Source organism: Ornithorhynchus anatinus, chromosome 21 (genome assembly GCF_004115215.2).
Source record: "Ornithorhynchus anatinus isolate Pmale09 chromosome 21, mOrnAna1.pri.v4, whole genome shotgun sequence".
Taxonomy (NCBI): domain Eukaryota; kingdom Metazoa; phylum Chordata; class Mammalia; order Monotremata; family Ornithorhynchidae; genus Ornithorhynchus; species Ornithorhynchus anatinus.
In genome coordinates this window covers 24,108,608-24,127,069 of record NC_041748.1, presented here as the reverse complement: position 1 = coordinate 24,127,069, position 18,462 = coordinate 24,108,608, and the positions used below count along the sequence as shown (strand labels likewise).

The window sequence follows — 18,462 nt, the reverse complement described above, 5'->3', positions numbered from 1 at the left end:
CTGAACCCGTCGGGGTCCTCAAGTTCCTTCTGTACAGTGGGGATCCGATTCTCCCTCCTCCCTCCCTCTCAGACCGGAAGCATGGCAGGGGAGAGGAACTGGACCCAACTCAGTCGATCGACCAATCGATGGTATTTATTGAACACTTAGGTGCAGAACACTGTACTAAGCGCTTGGGAGAGTACAATATAATAGAGTTGGTAGACCTGCTCCCTGCCCACAACAAGCTTACAATCTAGAGGGGGAGACAGACATTAATATAAATTATGGCTATGGATAGAAGTGCTGTGGGACTGAGAGATGGGTGAAGAGATAATAATAATAATAATGTTGATATTTGTTAAGCGCTTACTAGCTGCAGAGCACTGTTCTAACCGCTGGGGTAGATATAGGGTAATCAGGTTGTCCCACGTGAGGCTCACAGTCTTAATCCCCATTTTACAGATGAGGTAACTGAGGCACAGAGAAGTGAAGTGACTTGCCCACAGTCACAAAGCTGCCAAGTGGCAGTGCTGGGATTCGAACCCATGACCTCTGACTCCCAAGCCCTTTCTCTTTGCACTGAGGTACGATGCTTCTCCGATAATAATATTGATGGTATTGAGGGGCTTACTATGCGCCAAGCACTGTTCTAAGTGCTGGGGTAGATACAAGGTAATCAGGTTGTCCCACGTGGGGCTCACAATCATGGATCCCCATTTTAAAGATGAGCTAACTGAGGCCCAGAGAAATGAAATGACTTGCCCAAGGCCACACAGCAGACAGGTGGGGGAGCCGGGATTAGAACCATAACCTTCTGACTCCCAGGCCCGGGCTCTTTCCACTGAGCCACGCTGCTTCTCGGGAGCAAATCCAAGGGAGCGAATCCAAGTTCAAGAGTGATGCAGAAGGGAGTGGGAGAAGAGGAAATGACAGCCTAATTGGGGAAGGCCTCTGGGAGGAGATGGGCCTTGGAAAAGGCTTTGAAGGTGGGGAGAATCACTGTCTGTTGGATACGAAGAGGAAGGGTGTTCCAGGTCAGAGGCTATTCTTTTGTACTGATCTCAGCGTTAAGTACAGTGCTTGGCACTCAATTCGCTCTCAATTACTGTCTTTTTTTTAAAAACAAAAAAACACGAGGGTCAGAGCTGGGAGTCCCCCAGGAAGCCACAGTGCTTCAGGAGAGTCAGAGTCCTAGATGCCCCCCAGGAGCTGAGGAAGGGCGATGGGGGGAGGCGGGGGACGGGGAGGTGGGGGAGGGCGAGTAGGGATGGAGCCGTACCTCCACGCAGTTGTCGCAGACGCTGCAGTGGGAGCAGCGCGGGGGCCGATAGAAGTGGCACGTGGAGCACCACTTCATCCGAACTTGAACTCCTTTGATGTCCACGTTCTTGTAGAGCGGAGCCCGGAAGTCATCGTCCTTGTCCTCGTCTTCGTCGGCTGCCCGGGCCGGAAACGCCCCCCCGCCCGGTTAGCGGCCCATCCACCCGAGCGACAGAGGGCCCATCGCGTACGGAGCGCCGGGACGAGCGCTCGGGAAGACCCAAGCGAGGAAGCCAGGGGTTCCCCGCCCGAGAGGAGATAAACACCTCAGGGGCACTGAGTACGAAGCAGGGAGGGCTGGTTGGAGAGGCGTGTGCTCTTTCCTGCCCGTGCTCTCCTCCTCCACCCCATGTGTCGTTCCCCACCCACACCATCCAAGCCCCCCCCGAGGGTCTTCCTGGCACGGGCGGTTAATAGCCCCTAAGAGGGAAGGATTTGGGGAAGCCCCTCTGCCCGGAAGCTCAGAGAGTCCAGTCCCCCGCCCCGTCGGCGACCAGGCTGGATGGGGTGTGAGGAGCCCGGGGGTGCCACGTCCGGGGGTAGAAGAGCGGGACGGGTGAGTAAGGAAGCGCGGCCCCCGGCAACGGGGACCGAGGCCTCAGCGCCCTGTGAGACCAGTGCCTCTGTGTCTGTTTACTGCTGTATTGACCTCTCCCAGGTGCTTAGTACAGTGTTCTGTACACAGTAAGTGCTCAATAAATATGATTGAATGAATGACAGGGGACTTGGGGGCCCGGGGAGCACTGGGGGCGGGGAGCGAGGGTGTGGTCCGGGGATCACTCCCAGGTTGTGTGGGAATGTCCTTCGGGTGGGCAGGGGCCGGGCATCCTGGAGGGCCTCGCCACACCCCGGGCACGGCCACGAGGCGGGCACTCGAGTCAGATTTGCGAGCGGTAGGCGGGTAGCGATTATGGAACTGGGACACTCCCCCACTGGCCCACTGGACCCGAAACCTGGGCTGGGGAAGCCCAGCCCGGTGTGGGCGGGGACCGAGAGGGAGCCTGGGGAGCCCCTGGAGCCTCCGTTACCTCGAGGGAACACGCCCGGATCCATGAAGGTAGCCATGCTGAAGTTGGCGAGCACAAAGAGGAACACGATGCCATTGTAGAGGGGTACCGCCGGGGAGACAGCTCTGGTCAGCCAGGGGCACCTGTGGGGATGGAGGGACACACTTGGCCACTCAGCACACCACAGAACCCAAAATGAGAAAACCACAGTGGGCCGGGATTCCAGCGGACCCCGGGGTCAGAACGCTAGTGCTTCCGCTCCTGGACCCTCCAAGTTAAGGCACTGGGGTCACCGGGGTACTGGGAGAAACTGAGTCCTGGTTGCCCAAGAGGGAACCCACCTTCACAGTCAGCGATAGACTAGCCATCACCCCGATCTTCCCCCAGTGAGCCAGCATGGACCATTCCATACCCCTGATTCTCCCCCAGTGACCCAGCACGGACCATCCCACACACCTAATAATAATAATAATAATGTTGGTATTTGTTAAGCGCTTACTATGTGCAGAGCACTGTTCTAAGCGCTGGGGTAGACACAGGGGAATCAGGTTGTCCCACGTGGGGCTCACAGTCTTCATCCTCATTTTACAGATGAGGTAACTGAGGCATAGAGAAGTTAAGTGACTTGCCCACAGTCACACAGCTGACAGGTGGCAGAGCTGGGATTCGAACTCATGAGCTCTGACTCCAAAGCCCAGGCTCTTTCCACCTAATTGCCCCCTCTCCATCCCTGACTCTGCCCAGTGACCCAGCACGGACCATCCCACACCCCTGACTCTCGCCTCTCCATCACTGACAGGCCATCTCCCACTCCCTTCTACGTCACCCTGATTTGATCCGTTTGCTCGTCCCTCCTCCCAGCCCCAAAGCATTATGTCAATATCTGTAATTTTATATATCCCTTTGCTCTTCCAACCTCCCAGCCCCAAGGCACTTATGTTCATATCTGTAATTTTATTTATTCGTATTGATGTCTGCCCCGCTCTAGAACGTGAGCTCATCGTGGGCAGGGAATGTCACTGTTTATTGTTGTACTGTACTTTCCCAAGCGCTTGATACAGTGCTCTGCACACAATAAGCCCTCAATAAATACGATTGAAAGAATGAATGAATCTGCGGCTCCTCCAGTGACCTGGCTGGAAACCGAGGTGTTCTGAGTCAATCCTGCAGAGAACAGCGAGAGGCAAGGGGGGGAGGTGTCCGGAGGTCCAAGGGAGACAACAGAGAAAGGCCCGAGGCCCACGACGTGAAATGCTCTTTGCCAGCTCCACCTTGCCACGTGAGGGGCCTCCAGGAGACCGGACGGAAGCGGGCCGGGCCTGCCTGCAACCCCCTCCATCCCCGGGAACCGATCCCGTGGGGGCCCCGGGCCCCCACCGGCCCCTGGAGCCAGTGCGAGAGCCATTGGCTTCTAATAATAATTAATAATAATAATTATGGCATTTGTTAAGCACTTACTCTGAACGGGCAGTGAGGTAGATATGAGTTAATCACACTGGATACAGTCCCTATTCCCCATGGGGCTCAGAGGCTTCATCCCCATTTTACAAATGAGGGAACTGAGGCACAGAAAAGTGAAGTGACTTGCCTAAGGTCACTGGCAAGTCAGTGAAGAAGACATTGGAGAAGCAGTGTGGCGCAGTGGAAAGAGCACGGGCTTTGGAGTCAGGGCTCATGAGTTCGAATCCCAGCTCTGCCACTTGTCAGCTGTGTGACTGTGGGCAAGTCACTTAACTTCTCTGTGCCTCAGTTCCCTCATCTGTAAAATGGGGATTAAGACTGTGAGCCCCACGTGGGACAACCTGATTCCCCTGTGTTTACCCCAGCGCTTAGAACAGTGCTCTGCACATAGTACCAACATTATTATTAAGGTCACACAGCAGACAAGTGCTCTTGTAATATCCCAGCTAGACTACTGTGCCAGCCTTCTCTCCGATCTCCCTTCCTCCTCTCTCGCCTCGCTCCAGTCTATTCTTCACTCCGCTGCCCGGCTCATCTTCCTGCAGAAAGGCTCTGGGCCTGTCACTGCCCTTCTTAAAAACCTCCAGTGGTTGCCTATCGACCTCTGCAGAAAACAAAAACTTCTCACTCTAGGCTTCGAGGCTCTCCATCACCATGTCCCTTCCTACCTCTCCTCCCTTCTCTCTTTCCACCGCCCACCCCGCACGCTCCGCTCCTCCGCCGCCCACCTCCTCGCCGTCCCTCGGTCTCGCCCATCCCGCCGTCGACCCCTGGCCGCGTCCTCCCGCGGTCCTGGAACGCCCTCCCTCCTCACCTCTGCCAATCTAATTCTCTTCCCCTCTTCAAATACCTACTTAAAGCCCACCTCCTCCGAGAGGCCTTCCCAGACTGAGCTCCCCCCTTTTTCCCTCTGCTCCCTCTACCCTTCCCCTTCACCTCTCCGCAGCTAAACCCTCTTCTCCCCCCTTTCCCTCTCCTCCTCCCCCTCTCCCATCCCACCCCCTCGGCACTGTACTCGTCCGCTCAACTGTATATATCTTCATCACCCTATTTATTTTGTTTAATGAGATGTACATCACCCTGATTTTATTTATTTGCTATTGTTTTAATGAGATACTCTCCCCCTTGACTCTATTTATTGCCATCGTTCTCGTCTGTCCGTCTCCCCCGATTAGACTGTAAGCCCGTCAGAGGGCAGGGACTGTATCTGTTGCTGATTCGTCCATTCCAAGCGCTTAGTAAAGTTTGCACATAGTAAGCGCTCAATAAATACTATTGAATGAATGAATGAATGAATGAATGAATGGCGGAGCTGGCATTAGAACCCACGACCTTCTGACTCCCAGGCCCACGCTCTCTCCACTATGCCATGCTGCTTCGCTGATGCATTTTTTCATTGGCTTCCTTTTGTGGCTGCTGTTTGTAAGCAATGGACACTACGCTCAGCCATAACAATAATAATAGCAATAATACTAATAATGACTGTGGAGTCGGTGGAGCGCCTTCTATGTGTCAAGAACTGTACTGAGTGCTACTTTAGATCCAAGATAATCAGGTCAGTCGTCAATAGCATTTATCATTCATTCAATAGTATTTATTGAGCGCTTACTGTGTGCAGCGCACTGTACTAAGCACTTGGGAGAGGACAATACACAGACACATTTGAATCCAGGGTCCGTCAATAACAGTAATAATTGTGGGCATTATTAAAATGCTTCCTGTGAACCAAGCCCTGTGCTAAACCCTGGGATAGATCAAATGATAACCGGCATTTGTGAAGAACTTACTATGTGTCAAGCACCGTACTTACTGGGTAGATTCAAAATAATCAGGTTCCTGGGAATACTGAGTGTAGCCTAGTTGATTCGACATGGGCCTGGGAGCCAGAGGACCTGGGTCCTAATCCCCACTCTGCCACTTGACCGCTGTGTGACCTTGGGCAAGTTACTTGACTTCTCTGCGCCTCAGTTTCCTCAACTGGAAAATGAGGATTCAATTCCTGTTCTCCCTCCCGATTAGACTGTATCCACCCTGATTAACTTGTAGTTCCCCCAACGCTTAGAACAGTGCTCGACACATAGTAAGCGCTTAACAAATACCGTAAAAAAGTCCTAACAGTAATAACTGTGGTCTTTTTAAAGAGCTTGTTATGTACCGAGCACCGTGCTAAACCCCGGGATAGATATGGCAGTACTTGTGTTATCTGTCCAGGGCTTAGTCTGTGCCAAGAACTGTACTGAGTACTGGGGTAGAGAAAATCAGGTCAATAATAATAATAATAGTAGTAACTGTGGTCTTTGCTAAGCACTTATTGGGCCCCAAGCACTGTGTTAAACGCTGGGGCACAAAAAATCAGATTAGACCGTCTCCGTACTGCACGGAACTCAGGGAGGGAGGGCGGGTATTTTGTTCCCATTTTAGAGATGAAGAAACTGAGGCCCACAGAAGGTAAGTGACTTGTCCAAATTCACACAACCAAGCAGCAGAGCTGGGATTAGAATCCATGTTGCCCGACTTCCAGTCCCGGGCTCTATTTCTTTTATGGTGCTTAATAAGCACTCCGTACGTGCCAGCCACTGTACTGAGTGCTGGGGAGGATACCGGCTGACCAGGTTTGACGCAGTCCATGTCTCACATGGGGTTCACAGTCTTAATCCCCCCTGTACAGATGAGTTAACTGAGGCACAGAGAAGTTAAGTGACTTGCCCAAGGTCACACGAGACAGGTGGCAGAGGAGGAATTAGAACCCATCTCCTCCGACTCGGTCCTGGGCTCTATCCACTAGACCACCCTGCTTCCAACCCTTCGATGCTTTGGCTCACGGGAATAAGAACAACAATAGTGATCTGTGGCATCTGTTAAGCACTTCCTGTGTGGCAAGCACTGTACTAAGCACTAGGGCAGAAACAAGAGGGACACAGAAGTTAGGGGACTTACCCAGTGACGCAGCAGGCGAATGGCAGAGCCGGGATTAGAACCCGGCTTCTCTGACTCCCGCCTTGACTGCTGCATCAGCCTCTTCGCTGACCTCCCTACCTCTTGCCTCTCCTCACTCCGGTCCGTACTTCACTCTGCTGCCCAGCGTAGCCTTCTAAAAAAAGTTCCGTCCACTTCTCCCCCCTCCTCAAAGACCTTCGGGGGTTGCCCGGAGCAGCAGACACTGCTGACCGTCAGCTTTAAAGGATTTGATCAGCTTTCTCCCCATCAAGCCTGACTTAGATGATAGAGTACAGGCCTGCGGGTCAGAAGGACCTGGATTCTAATCCTGGCTCCGCTGCCTGTCTCCCGTGTGACCTCGGGCAAATCATTTTTCTGTGCCTCAGTTCCCTCATCTGTAAAACAGGGATAAAGACTGTAAGCTCCACGAGGGACGGGGACTGCGTCTAACCCGATTTGCTTGTATCTCCCGCAGCGCTTTCAGTACATTGCTTGGCACATATTAAGTGTTTACCAAATACCACACACTATTATTACTATTTGCTCTTTCCTCCCAGTACACCCCAGCTCACTCACTTTGATCCTCCCAACCAAACCTACCCACTTGCCTCCCCTTCACCTCTCCCGCCACCGGCTTCCCGCTCCTGGAACTCCCTCCCGCTTCACGTGCGACGAATCGCCGCTCTCCCCATCTTCTCGGCCCTTCTGAGATCACGCCTCCTCCCAGAGGCCTTCCCTGACTCGTTTCTCATCTCCTCGCCTTCTGTTCCCCACAACCGCCCCTTGGGCATTTCCGCTTTTCCTTGTGTATTCACAGCTACCGGGGGCACTTCTGCCCAGATTTCCATCGCTCAGTACTTGAGCACGCATTTGTGTTCCTGGCCCCTTCTCTCCTCCTCCCTTCTGCCTGTCATTTATATTAGTGTCGGTCTCCCCTGCTAGACTGAACTTTCCCCGAGCTCGGGGATCAGGTCTACCAATTCTGCTATATTCTCCCAGGCGCTCAGTCCAGCGGTCCGAGTTCCACGGCCTCCCAGTCCAGTGCTCTGAATACAGCAGACGCCCAGTCCAGAGCCCCGGTTCTAGGTGCAGAGGGCGACGGGGCCCGGAGCGAGGCCCGCCTCAGCTCTCCTCTTCCTTCCCCGCCCCCGGACCGGCCTGGCGATCCTCGGCGCTTGCGTTCACACATCCACACACATCCACGCACATTACTGACCTTCACAGAAAGGCCACAGGGCACACAAGGCCCCTCCCCTCACACACCCCCTTCGCCCCACCCGCCTACTTGTTGGACAGTGCTGCCGCTCTCAGAAGCCTCAGTCAGGGGGGCTCCTGCCTCCCCATCTCTTTCCCCATCAAGGGCAACGGGTGCCAGCAGGACCTCAACCCCACCCTCAACACACACGGACTCTTCGCTCCCCCTCACCCATTACCAGGTCTAACAGCCCAGCCAGGAGGGCTTCCTCCAGTCTACCTTAAATCCTTCCCGCTGCACCCTAGGCCCACAGAAGGCTCAGGACAATGACAGCACTGTCTCCCTCTGGTCCCCCTTCTTTTTCCCACAAACAAGTGCAAATCCATGACATCATTCCATCCTTCCCACATCCAAACCCCTGGGAGGCGGGTATGTGTGTGCGCGCGCGCGCATGCTCACGCATGTATCTGTAATAATAATAATTGTGGTATTTGTTAAGCGCTTACTATGTGTCGGGCACACTGTAATGGGGTAGAAACAAGGTAATTGGATTGGACGCAGTCGCAGTTCCTCATGGGGCTCACAGTCTTAATCCCCATTTTACAGGTGAGGGAACTGAGGCACAGAAAAGTGATGGGACTTGCCCAAGGTCACACAGCAAAGTAGCGGAGCCAAGATTAGAACTCAGGTCCTTCTGATTCCCAGGTCTGGGCTCTATCCACCAGGCCATGTGGCACACTAGGCCACATTGCTTTTCCATGTGTATGTGTCTGTCATGGCTATCCTTCAGAAAGGGAAACTGAGACCCAGAGGGGTTCAGGGAGTTGCCCACAGCCACACAGGGGTGGCTGCACTGTGATCGGGACCTGGGTTTCCGCTCCCAGTCCCGGAAGCTGACCGTGGGACCCACCGCTGCAAGTCACACCCCGGACAGGGGGGCAGGACAGTCGGTAGCCCCGGGCATTGGCGGTGTGGGTGCTGGCCCAAAATGGGTGTGGCCAGTCCCAGGCAGGATGGGGGCTTCCCCGCCTCCTCCCTCTTCCAGCTCTCCTCTCCTGGCTCACTCTCTGCCCTCCCTAGAGAGGACACTGGTTTCTGGAGGGGGATAGGAAGCCTGGTCAAGGTGACGGGGGTCTGGTCAGCTCCATCAGGATGGCGGGGGTCTGGACCAGCTCCGTCAGGGTGGCCGGGGGTCCAGTCGCCTACATCAAGTTGGCGGGGGTCCGTCGGTTCCATCGGGGATGCGGGGGTCCGATTGGCTCGGTCGGGGTCACGGGGCTCTGGGCGGTCCAGTCAGGAGCCTGGTCAGCTGGGTCCAGTTCACATGGGTCTTGGCAGTCCGGTCGGGAGCCCCGTCAGCTTGGTCAGGGTCGCAGGGGTCTGGAAGGTCTGGTCAGAAGCCCGGTCAGCTCGGTCAGCTCAGTTAGGGTCCCAGGGGTCTGGGCGGTCCAGTCAGGAACCCGGTCAGCTTAGTTGGGATCGTAGGGGTCTGAGCAGTCCAGTGAGGAGCCTGGTCAATTCAGACAGGATCAAGGGGTCTTGAGAGTCTGGTCAGGAGCCTCATCAGCTTGGACAGGGTCAAGAGGTCTGGGGGGGCGTCTGTTCAGGAGCCCGGTCGGCTTGATCAGGGTAACGGGGGCCTGGAAAGTCTGGTCACGGGCCCAGTCTGTTCAGTGAAGAACACAGGGGTCCAGGTAATCCATCACCCACACTAGCTCCACATGCATAATAATAACAACGGTATTTGTTAAGCGCTTACTACGTTCCAGGCAGCGTGGACCGCTGGGGTGGACACAAGCAAATTGGGTTGGACACAGTCCCTGTCCCGTGTGGGGCTCACAATCTCAATTCCCCATTTACAGATGAGATAACTGAGGTCCAGAGAAGTAAGCACCGCACACTCCACCACACACGCGCACGCACCATGCGTGCTCCAGTACCCCTCACACGCACAGAAAGACACGCACATGGTCCGAAAGGCCTTGCAAAGTTGGTCCGGTGCCAAGGACCGGCCCCGGCTCAAGAAACCTGGAGGGTGGCACCAGCCTGCAGGCGGGCAGCCCCCCCACCACCTGCGATTTCCATCAGCCACAGCGATCGCCGGCCTGCCCCTGGACTCTGCTGCCGTGCTCACCGCAGCCCTGGCCCCGAGTCCACCACAGCCCTGCCCCCGGGCCCACCGCAGCCCCCTGACTCTGCCCTCCGGACGGACGCTCTCCGACCCGACCAGAGAGACGGGAACTCCAAAACCACCAACCGGGCTTTGAGCACACAGTAAGCGCTCGATAAATACGACTGAATGAATGAAACACGCCGACGGCCGAGGGACAGACCTTGGCCACAGTAGGGTGACCGACTCCGCCCCGAGGTGAAGGTCGACCAGGCTGCCGGTGTCCTGCTTGCCCTATGGCCGGAGCCCCGTCCGGCTCGGGAAAGAGGGACGGGGGGGCAGGGTCACCGACGTCCCCGCAGGCCAACCTCGGCCTCAAATGGCCAGACGAGATCACGGACCGCGAGGTCCTGGAACACAAGGGCTCTGCAGGACAGACAGTGCTCAGGACGCCCTCCCAGGGACCGAGATGATGCTCCCAGTGCCTTTCTCGGGATTGACACAGTGCTCACGGTGCCCTCCCCAGAACTGACACGGTGTCTGTGGTGCCCTTCCCAGGACAGACACAGTGTTCACGCCACCCTCCCAGGGTCGGATACGGTACTCACCTCACCCTTCTGGGGACCGAAACGGTGCTCACACCACAAGGCCTCCCTGCAAGCCTAATTTTCGACTCTCCCACCTCTGACCTCTTGCTCCCTTCAGTGACACCAATCCTTCACAACACAGCCCACTCCAACTGCAAATCCCCCCTCAAGCCCCACCTCCTCAAGGAAGCCTTCCCAATCACCTCCCAACACCCCCAAAGTTGCCTCAACGGAACAGCCTCCCTTAGCCCTTAAATATTCTCGGTGCTGATTTATGTACATATAGAGAGATAGTTTATATACTGAATTATTTATTCAGTTAATTCATCCTTGTTGTTCCTTCAGCTCCCTCATTTGGAAAATAATTAGCGTTTGCCCGTCTGCCTCCTCCATTGACTAGAAGCACAGGAACGTGTCTGTGGCCTCCTCCCAAGTGCTCAGTACAACATTCTGCACTAAGTAGATGCTCAGGAAATATCACTGATTGGTTGGTGGACTTATTGGAACCGGCCAGCCCAAGGATCAGACTGCCTCAGAAGAAGGCTCATCTAACCAGAAGTCCTTGTGACGGGCAGGACTTTCCCAAACAGGGTTGGTGAGGAGGGCCAGCCTGTGGTCCCCGCCCCTGTCCGTTTTAGCTCCGCCCAATAGAGAGCTCCACTCTCTGCTCAGCGTGCTGGGAAGGTGTCCGAGCTGGCGCTCGCCCTCTAAATGCTGAACAGAAGCAGAAGCTCTTCCCGGCCCCGGCCCCGGCCTCCCGTGAGAGGTCGAGGCGCGGAGGGGGTATCGGAGCAGAGTCCGGGGCCGGCCCAGCGACGCCCTCGGGAGCGGGATGATCGGACGATCGACTTTCCATATCATCCCCCCGGCAATGATGCGGAGTGGGAGGGCAGTCCTCGCTACAGCCTGGCTGAACGACCCAGCGGCTCCTGGGGGATGATTTCTCCCCGCAGTGACACAGAAGCGGCCGTCCCACATCCCGGACGCTTCCTAGTGACCCAGCACCAGCCATCCCGCACACCCCTGACTCTCCCCTCTCCATCTCTGATGCTCCCCAGTGACCCGGCATGGACCAGTCCACACTCCTGACTCTCCCCTCCATCCCTGACTCAACCCAGTGATCCAGGATGGACAATCCCACACCCTTGACACACACACCTGCACACGTATCTTCCACAACTCCTCTTCCTCAAGCCAACCAGAAGCTCCTGACCCTCAGTTTCCAGACACTCCATCATTTAACCCTCTCCTCCACCTGACTTTCCCCTCACCGTTGACGACATCACAGGACTTCCTGTCCCTCAAACTCCGTCGCCGTTATCCTTGACTCCTGTCTCTCCCTTACCCTACATAAGTCAGTCACCAAATCTTGTAGGCTTTACCTTTTTTTTTTAATGCTATTAAGCACTTTCTATGTACCAGGCACTGTACTAAGCATTAAGGTTGATAAGCGTCTCCAGAATCCACCCTTCCTCTCCATCCCAACTGCCACCACACTGGAGTAGGCACTTATCACTTCCCACCTTGACTATCCATCAGTCGCATTTGTTGAGGGCTTACAACGTGCACGGCACTGTACTAAGCGCTTGGTAGACTACAATACAACAGAATTAGCAGTCACATTCCCTGCTAATAATGCGCTCACAATCTAGAGGGCAGACAGATGTTAATAAGAATAAGTAATTTATAATATATAATTGCAAGATGTGTACATAAGCTCTGTGAGGTTGTAAATTCTGTGGGGCGGATATCGAGCGTCCAAGGGTCACAGATGGAAGCGCACGGACGACCCAGGAGGGAGAGCGAGCCGAGGAAGAGAGGGCTCAATCGGGGAAGGCCGCTTGGAGGAGATGTGACCCTAGCAAAGCTTTGAAGGACTACTGCAGCAGCCTCCTCACCGACCTCCCTCCCTCCAGTCTCTTCCCTCTCCGGTCCGTACTTCCCTTTGCTGCCCGGATCATTTTTCCAAAACATCATTTCTGTGCCCGTCTTTCCACGCAAGCACCAAAAGTCAGTGGTTGTCCAGCCATCTCCGCATTAGGCAGAGACTCCCGATCCCCGGCTTTCAGGCCTTCGGTCAGCTCTCTCCCCGACCTAGCCTCACCCCGCTCACACTGCATTCCGGTTTGCACACTTTGGTCTTTCCAAGTCAACCCGGAGGGTCTCACTCTTTCTCACCGACCCTCTGTTCGCATCCGTCCACCGGCCTGCAACTCCCTCCCCCTTCACATCCGACAGAGCACTGTTCTTTCCATCTCCAGTGCCCTTCTGAAATCACATCTCTTCCAGGAGGCTTTCCCTGCCTAATCTCTCATCTCCACACTTCAGGATCTCTTGTCTCGCCTTAAACACCTGGATGTTTAATCCATTCCCAAACCAGTATGGCTTACGAACCAATTTTTATCGTTTTCTGTTTCCTCCTCTCTGAAACTTATTTCGGTGCCTGTCTCTCCCAATTGACCATAAGCTCTATTAGCGCAGGGATCGTGTCTACAAGCGCTATTTCCCCAGTGCTCAGCCCCACGCGCAGCACACCGAAGACTCTAAGTTCCTTGAGGGCAGAGACCGTGTCTAATAACCAACACTACTGTCCTCAGCTCAGGGCTCAAGATAGCGCTTTAGGGACCCAGAATATCATTATAAAGAACAGTAGGAGTATTGAGCACTTACGGTGTTCAAAGCCCTGTAGAAGTGCAGGAAAAGAGTGTACGAGTGGGAATGAGACAGAGAAGCTTTCGCTTGAAGGATCCACGGAGTAGGAAGGCACGGGGGTGAACCACTGATGGGCTCCCACCCGTTCCGGCCTCGCTCACCCTGGGCTCCGGCCGGATCCGAGGCAGAAACATCCCAGACCGTCTCTCTCTTTGGCCCTTTCCCTTTATGTCCTGGACCCCGAGGCCGGGCTGCCCAATCCCCAGGGGGTGCCGATGCAGCCAGAGGGTTGCTACTAGGCGGGGGAAGGGAAAGAGGTGGAGCAGGACCCCCAGATGGGAAGGGAGAAGGGGGACGAGGGAGAACCCAATTCTGCCGGGGCTCTGTTGTAAGGGTGCAGACATACTCACGCAGTGCTAAGCTGGTCCCCCCGCCCCCCCACACTTATAGGCCCCGCCCCTCAAAGCCCCCAAACCTGGTAAACAGCTTCCAGAGGCAACGGGCAGAGAAACACATAGGCTCCCACCTGGGATCGAACCCACCTGGGACTCTCGCGGAAGCAGGAGGGGAAAAGCAAGGGTGAGTTCAGAGAATCCGTTCCCACAGGGAAGGAGCAGGTGGAGGGTGGAGCTAGGTGGGGAGGGGGCGGGGGTGGAGGAAGGGCCAAGGGCCAAGTTGTCTCTTTGCGCTGAATGATGTCACTATTAAGCGTCTGCTCGGTGCAAGGATTCCGCTAAACGCTGAGGTCTACAGGATAACCAGGCGGGGCTCAGTGTTTTCCGGTGGGGGGAGCGGGGGCGTGAGAATGGAACGGGTCTGGGGAGACCCCGGCCGAGGACGACCTCCAGTCCCGGTGGGGGCCGCACTGGTCCCCTTCCCGGAGGCCTAAAGGGCCGGACACCCCGCCAATGGCAGGCAAGGGTCAGTCCACCTGCGGCCATCGGCGACCACCGGGCCTGGACCACTCCCACGGCCACTCGCATAAGCGTGACCGCAAACAGAGAAGCAGCGTGGCTCAGTGGAAAGAACCCGGGCTTGGGAGTCAGCAGTCACGGGTTCTAAGTGGAAAGAGCTCGGGCTTGGGAGTCTGAGGACATGGGTTCGAATCCCGGCTCTGCCACGTGTCAGCTGTATGACTGTGGGCAAGTCACTACACTTCTCGGTGCCTCAGTTAGCTCATCTGTAAAATGGGGATTAACTGTGAGCCTCACGTGGGACAACCTGATTACCCTATATCTACGCCGGCACTTAGAACAGTGCTCTGCACATAGTAAGCGCTTAACAAATACCACCAATATTATTATTATTACTATTATTAATCCCGGCTCCCCCGCTTGTCAGCTGGGCGACCCTGGGCAAGTCACTTCACTTCTCTCGTCTGTCAAACGGGGATGAAGACTGTGAGCCCCACGTGGGACAACCTGATGACCTTGTATCTCCCCCAGTGCTTAAGAAGAGTGCTTGGCACCTAGTAAGCACTTAAACACCAACATTATTATTATTATTAAATGTACATCCACGTGTGTTCCGTCCTCAACGTGTATGGGCCAGGCGCAGCACTGGGCAGTCATAAATGGACACGGGCAAAGTTGAACATATTCCAAGCCCGCAAAAGGGCAGTCGGAGAGAGGGATGGATGGAGGGACGGATATCACCGGCGGCGAGGTCGGCGGGTGAGAGGACGCGGGGGGAAGGGGTGGCGGGGCATCCCCGCGCCCCAGCCACCGAGCGTCCGTCCGAGGCGCGTGTTTCCCACCCAGTCCCTGGAGATGGGGGGGATGGATGGAGAGGGGGTGCGGGAGCGGCGTGGGGGGCAGAGGGAGGGACGCAGAGGGGGCGAGGCCCGTTCCCTACAATGACCCCTCGCCCCTTCCCGCCCATCCTCCAAGACGAGGCCGGCCGGAGTCCGCTCCCTGCCCTGCCACCCCAGCGAGGGCCATCACCCCTCGGCCCCCATCCCTCCCACCCACATGTCCACCCGCATGTCCACACACATGTCCACACACATGCAGAGACACACGGACACAGACAGACACCCAGATAGGCCATCGCCCCTCCGGCAGGGCCGGGGGCCACCTGCGGCCGGTCCTGCGGCCGGGAGGGAGGCGGGAGGGGCGGCCCCGGCCCCTCCGGCCGGAGGAGGGGGAAGGGGAGAGGATGGAGGGGCGGGGGTCGGCGGCACTCACGTGAACACGAAGAAGAGGGTGCTGGAGCCCACGAGCAAGGCGGCGGCGGTGGCCACGGGCACGTACTTGACTGGCTTAAACCTGGGCCCGGTGCGATGGGGCATCCTGTGACCCGCACATCCCGGGTTGCCGGCGGGCACGGGCCGGACGGAGGAGCAGGACCAGCGGCTGCGGGAGGAGCTGCGGGAGGAGCTGCGGGAGGAGGAGGGGGAGCCACCAGGAGCGGCGGGAAAGGCCGGGAATCAGACGGGGGGTCGCGGCTGGACGGGGGGGCCCGGCCGGACGGACGGACAGGGGTCGGGGGGGAAGGGGGAGGAGGAGGAGAGGAGGGAGAAGGTGGGAGAGGGATGGAAAACAGCTGACCCAAACTCAGGAAATCCCGCCCCGCCAGGCCTGACGTCACCAGCCTTAAGGTAGACCCGATGGGCCGGGGGCTTGCCCACCCCCCACTCAAGCCCCCGCGGACGTTGACACGCAGGGCCCCCCGCGCGTTTGGGCTCCCCCCACCCCAAACGCGCCAGCAGCCTCACACTCACAGGGACAACCGCCCCCCGCCCCCCTCCAGCCCCAAGGATCCATAGCTCCTACATTACGGATGGAACAAAATTTGGAAAGACAAGATGGAAACTTTCCCACGAGGAGGAAGAGGGCCCCCGGCTGCCCCTCCCCGACCCTCCAAGTGCCAGCCCTCGGTGGAGGCGGGCCACACCCCGTCGGCGAGACGCACCCCCCCCACACACCCCCAAGGGCTGAGGGGGCCCCTCTGGCCCACCCCCTCCCACTGAATCCATCGATCGATTCGATTAGTATTGACGGGTGCGGAGCGCTGCGCTATATGCTTGGCAGGGTGCGGTACAACGGGGTGGTCGTGCCCCTCCCCAGCCCAAGAGGAGGAAGGGAAGGAGCAGTGGCCTTCTGCCCAGAATGATGCCCACTGGGGATTGGGTACTATACTCACTTCAGTCCTATTTACTGAGCTCCCACTGCGCGCAAAGCACCGGACTCGAGCCCTGGGGAGAGTACAATAGAACAGTAAACAGACATATTGCCTGCCCGCGACGAGCTCATCGTTCAGAGGGGAAGGCAGACATTAATATAAATAAAGTAAGAAATGGCAGATATTGTACATCAGTGCTGTGGGGCTGGGAGGATGAATAAAGGGAGCAAGTCAGGATGACTCAGAAGGGAGTGGGAGAAGAGGAAAGGGGAGCTTAGGGAGGCCTCTCGGAGGAGATGTGCCTTCGATTTGGCTTTGAAGAGGTGGGGGAAGTCAGTGTCCTCTGATATAAGGAGGGAGGGAGGATGTGGAGTCTGAATCCAAGACACAGCCCATGCCCCCAGAGAGCTTCCATTCTAACGGGGAGACGGCCAGAGACGTGGAAAGAGCACCAATTCAGGAAGGCAGGGGCCCGGGACCTGCCCCGGAGATGAGCCGCCGGCCGGAAGGCTCCCCTTTGTCTCCTCGTGGCCTGCGCAGACCCTGCCCGCGGGCAGGCTCAGAGACAACCCCACTGGTCAAACCCTCACAGCCCGGAGGCCCGTGGCCACTCGGGACCGCTCGGTCTGGACCGAGACTAGAATCCCCGGCCACTCGAGAATCTGCGGCAACTCGGGACCGCTCGGTCTGAACCGAGAGCGGGATCCCCGGCCGCTCCGGACCGGCCACTTGGGAACCTGTGGCCACTCAGGACTGTTCAGTCTAGACCAAGACTGGAACCCTTGGCTATTTGGGAATGGTCATTCCAGAATCTGAAGTTGCTCAGGACTGATTGATTCATCATTCCAGAACCTACAGTCCAGTCACACAAAACCTTTCGGTCTGGATCTAGCCCAGAACCTGCCATCGCCCTGGATCAGTCATTCCCAAAATCACATCCTCTCTGGACCGGGACCAAAACGGGAACCTGAAGCCACTCTGGACTTGTCACCTGGACCAAGGCTGAAACCTGAGGTCACGCTAGACTGGTCATTCCGGAACCTATGTTCCCTTTAATCCTCCCTAGTCCAGGCACTCCAGACCCAGGGTAGAACCTGCAGTCATTTTGGAGCGGTCACTCCAGAGCAAAATCGAAACCGGCAGCCATTCCAGACCGGTCCTTTGGATCAAGGCTAGAATCTGTAGTCACTCCAGAACCAATGTCTTCTCTGGACCAGTCATTCCAGACCAAGGCCAGAATCTGGACGGGTCATTCCAGAACCTATATCCTCCCTTGACCCATCGCTCCGGACCGAGGCCGGAACCTGCAACCACTCTGAACTTCTCATCTGGACCAAAGCTAGAACCTGCAGTCTCTCTGGACTGGTCATCCCAGAACCCAAACGCTTAGTAGAGTGCTCTGCACATAGTAAACGCTCAATAAATACTATTGAATGAATGAGCCCATTTCTTCTCTAGACCAGTCACTCCAGACCAAGGCTGGAACCTCTAAACCAGTGACTCTGAAACCTGTGTCCACTGTGGACCAAGACTAAAACTCGAGGCTGCTCAGGAACAGTCATTCAAGAACTCCGCTGTCCCTCAGGATTAGTCATTCCAGAACCTACGGCCTCTCTGGACCGGTTGCTACACAATCTGCGGTCCCTCCAGACCACAACTGGAACCTGTGGCCCATGAGGTTCCGGGACTTCTCTACATCCTCCCCCACCCCTCTCTCCAGCCCTGCCCTTCTCTCATCATCCCCCCCAATCCCCACCCCTCTCCTCAGATCCGCCTTCCTCTTACCACCCAAGCATCACTACCCCTTCAGCTCACTCCTACCCAATCCACCCCAATACCCACGACCCCTCCCAGTGTGGCCTATGGAACCCCCACTCCACCCCATCTTGGGCAAACTCCCCTTCATCCTTGACCTGTTCCAGACCCAGCCACCGCTCCTTCTAGCCTTCACAGAAACCTGACTCCTCCCCAGAAGAAGCGATCTTCCTCACCACTCTCTCTCGATGGAGCCTCCTCTTCTCCCCGTCCTCAAAACTCACTGGGAAAGGAGGAGGAGCTGGCTTCCTTCTGGCCTCCCAATGCCACTTT

At 56.5% G+C, this 18,462-nt stretch overlaps 1 protein-coding gene across 2 annotated transcripts in view; it reads right to left on the bottom strand.

The window, feature by feature from the left end:
• The window catches only part of ZDHHC8 (zinc finger DHHC-type palmitoyltransferase 8), a 30,506-nt gene extending 14,780 nt beyond the window's left edge, over positions 1-15,726 (bottom strand). For both annotated transcript variants that reach the window (XM_039915058.1, XM_029049170.1), the window contains exons 1-3: positions 15,438-15,726; positions 2,331-2,452; positions 1,262-1,419 (exon numbers count right to left, since the gene is read on the bottom strand). In XM_039915058.1, the coding sequence (XP_039770992.1) occupies positions 1,262-1,419; positions 2,331-2,452; positions 15,438-15,541 (384 nt within the window). In that variant the 5' untranslated portion in view covers positions 15,542-15,726. The remainder of the gene's footprint in view (positions 1-1,261; positions 1,420-2,330; positions 2,453-15,437) is intronic.
• Positions 15,727-18,462: the final 2,736 nt, after the last annotated feature.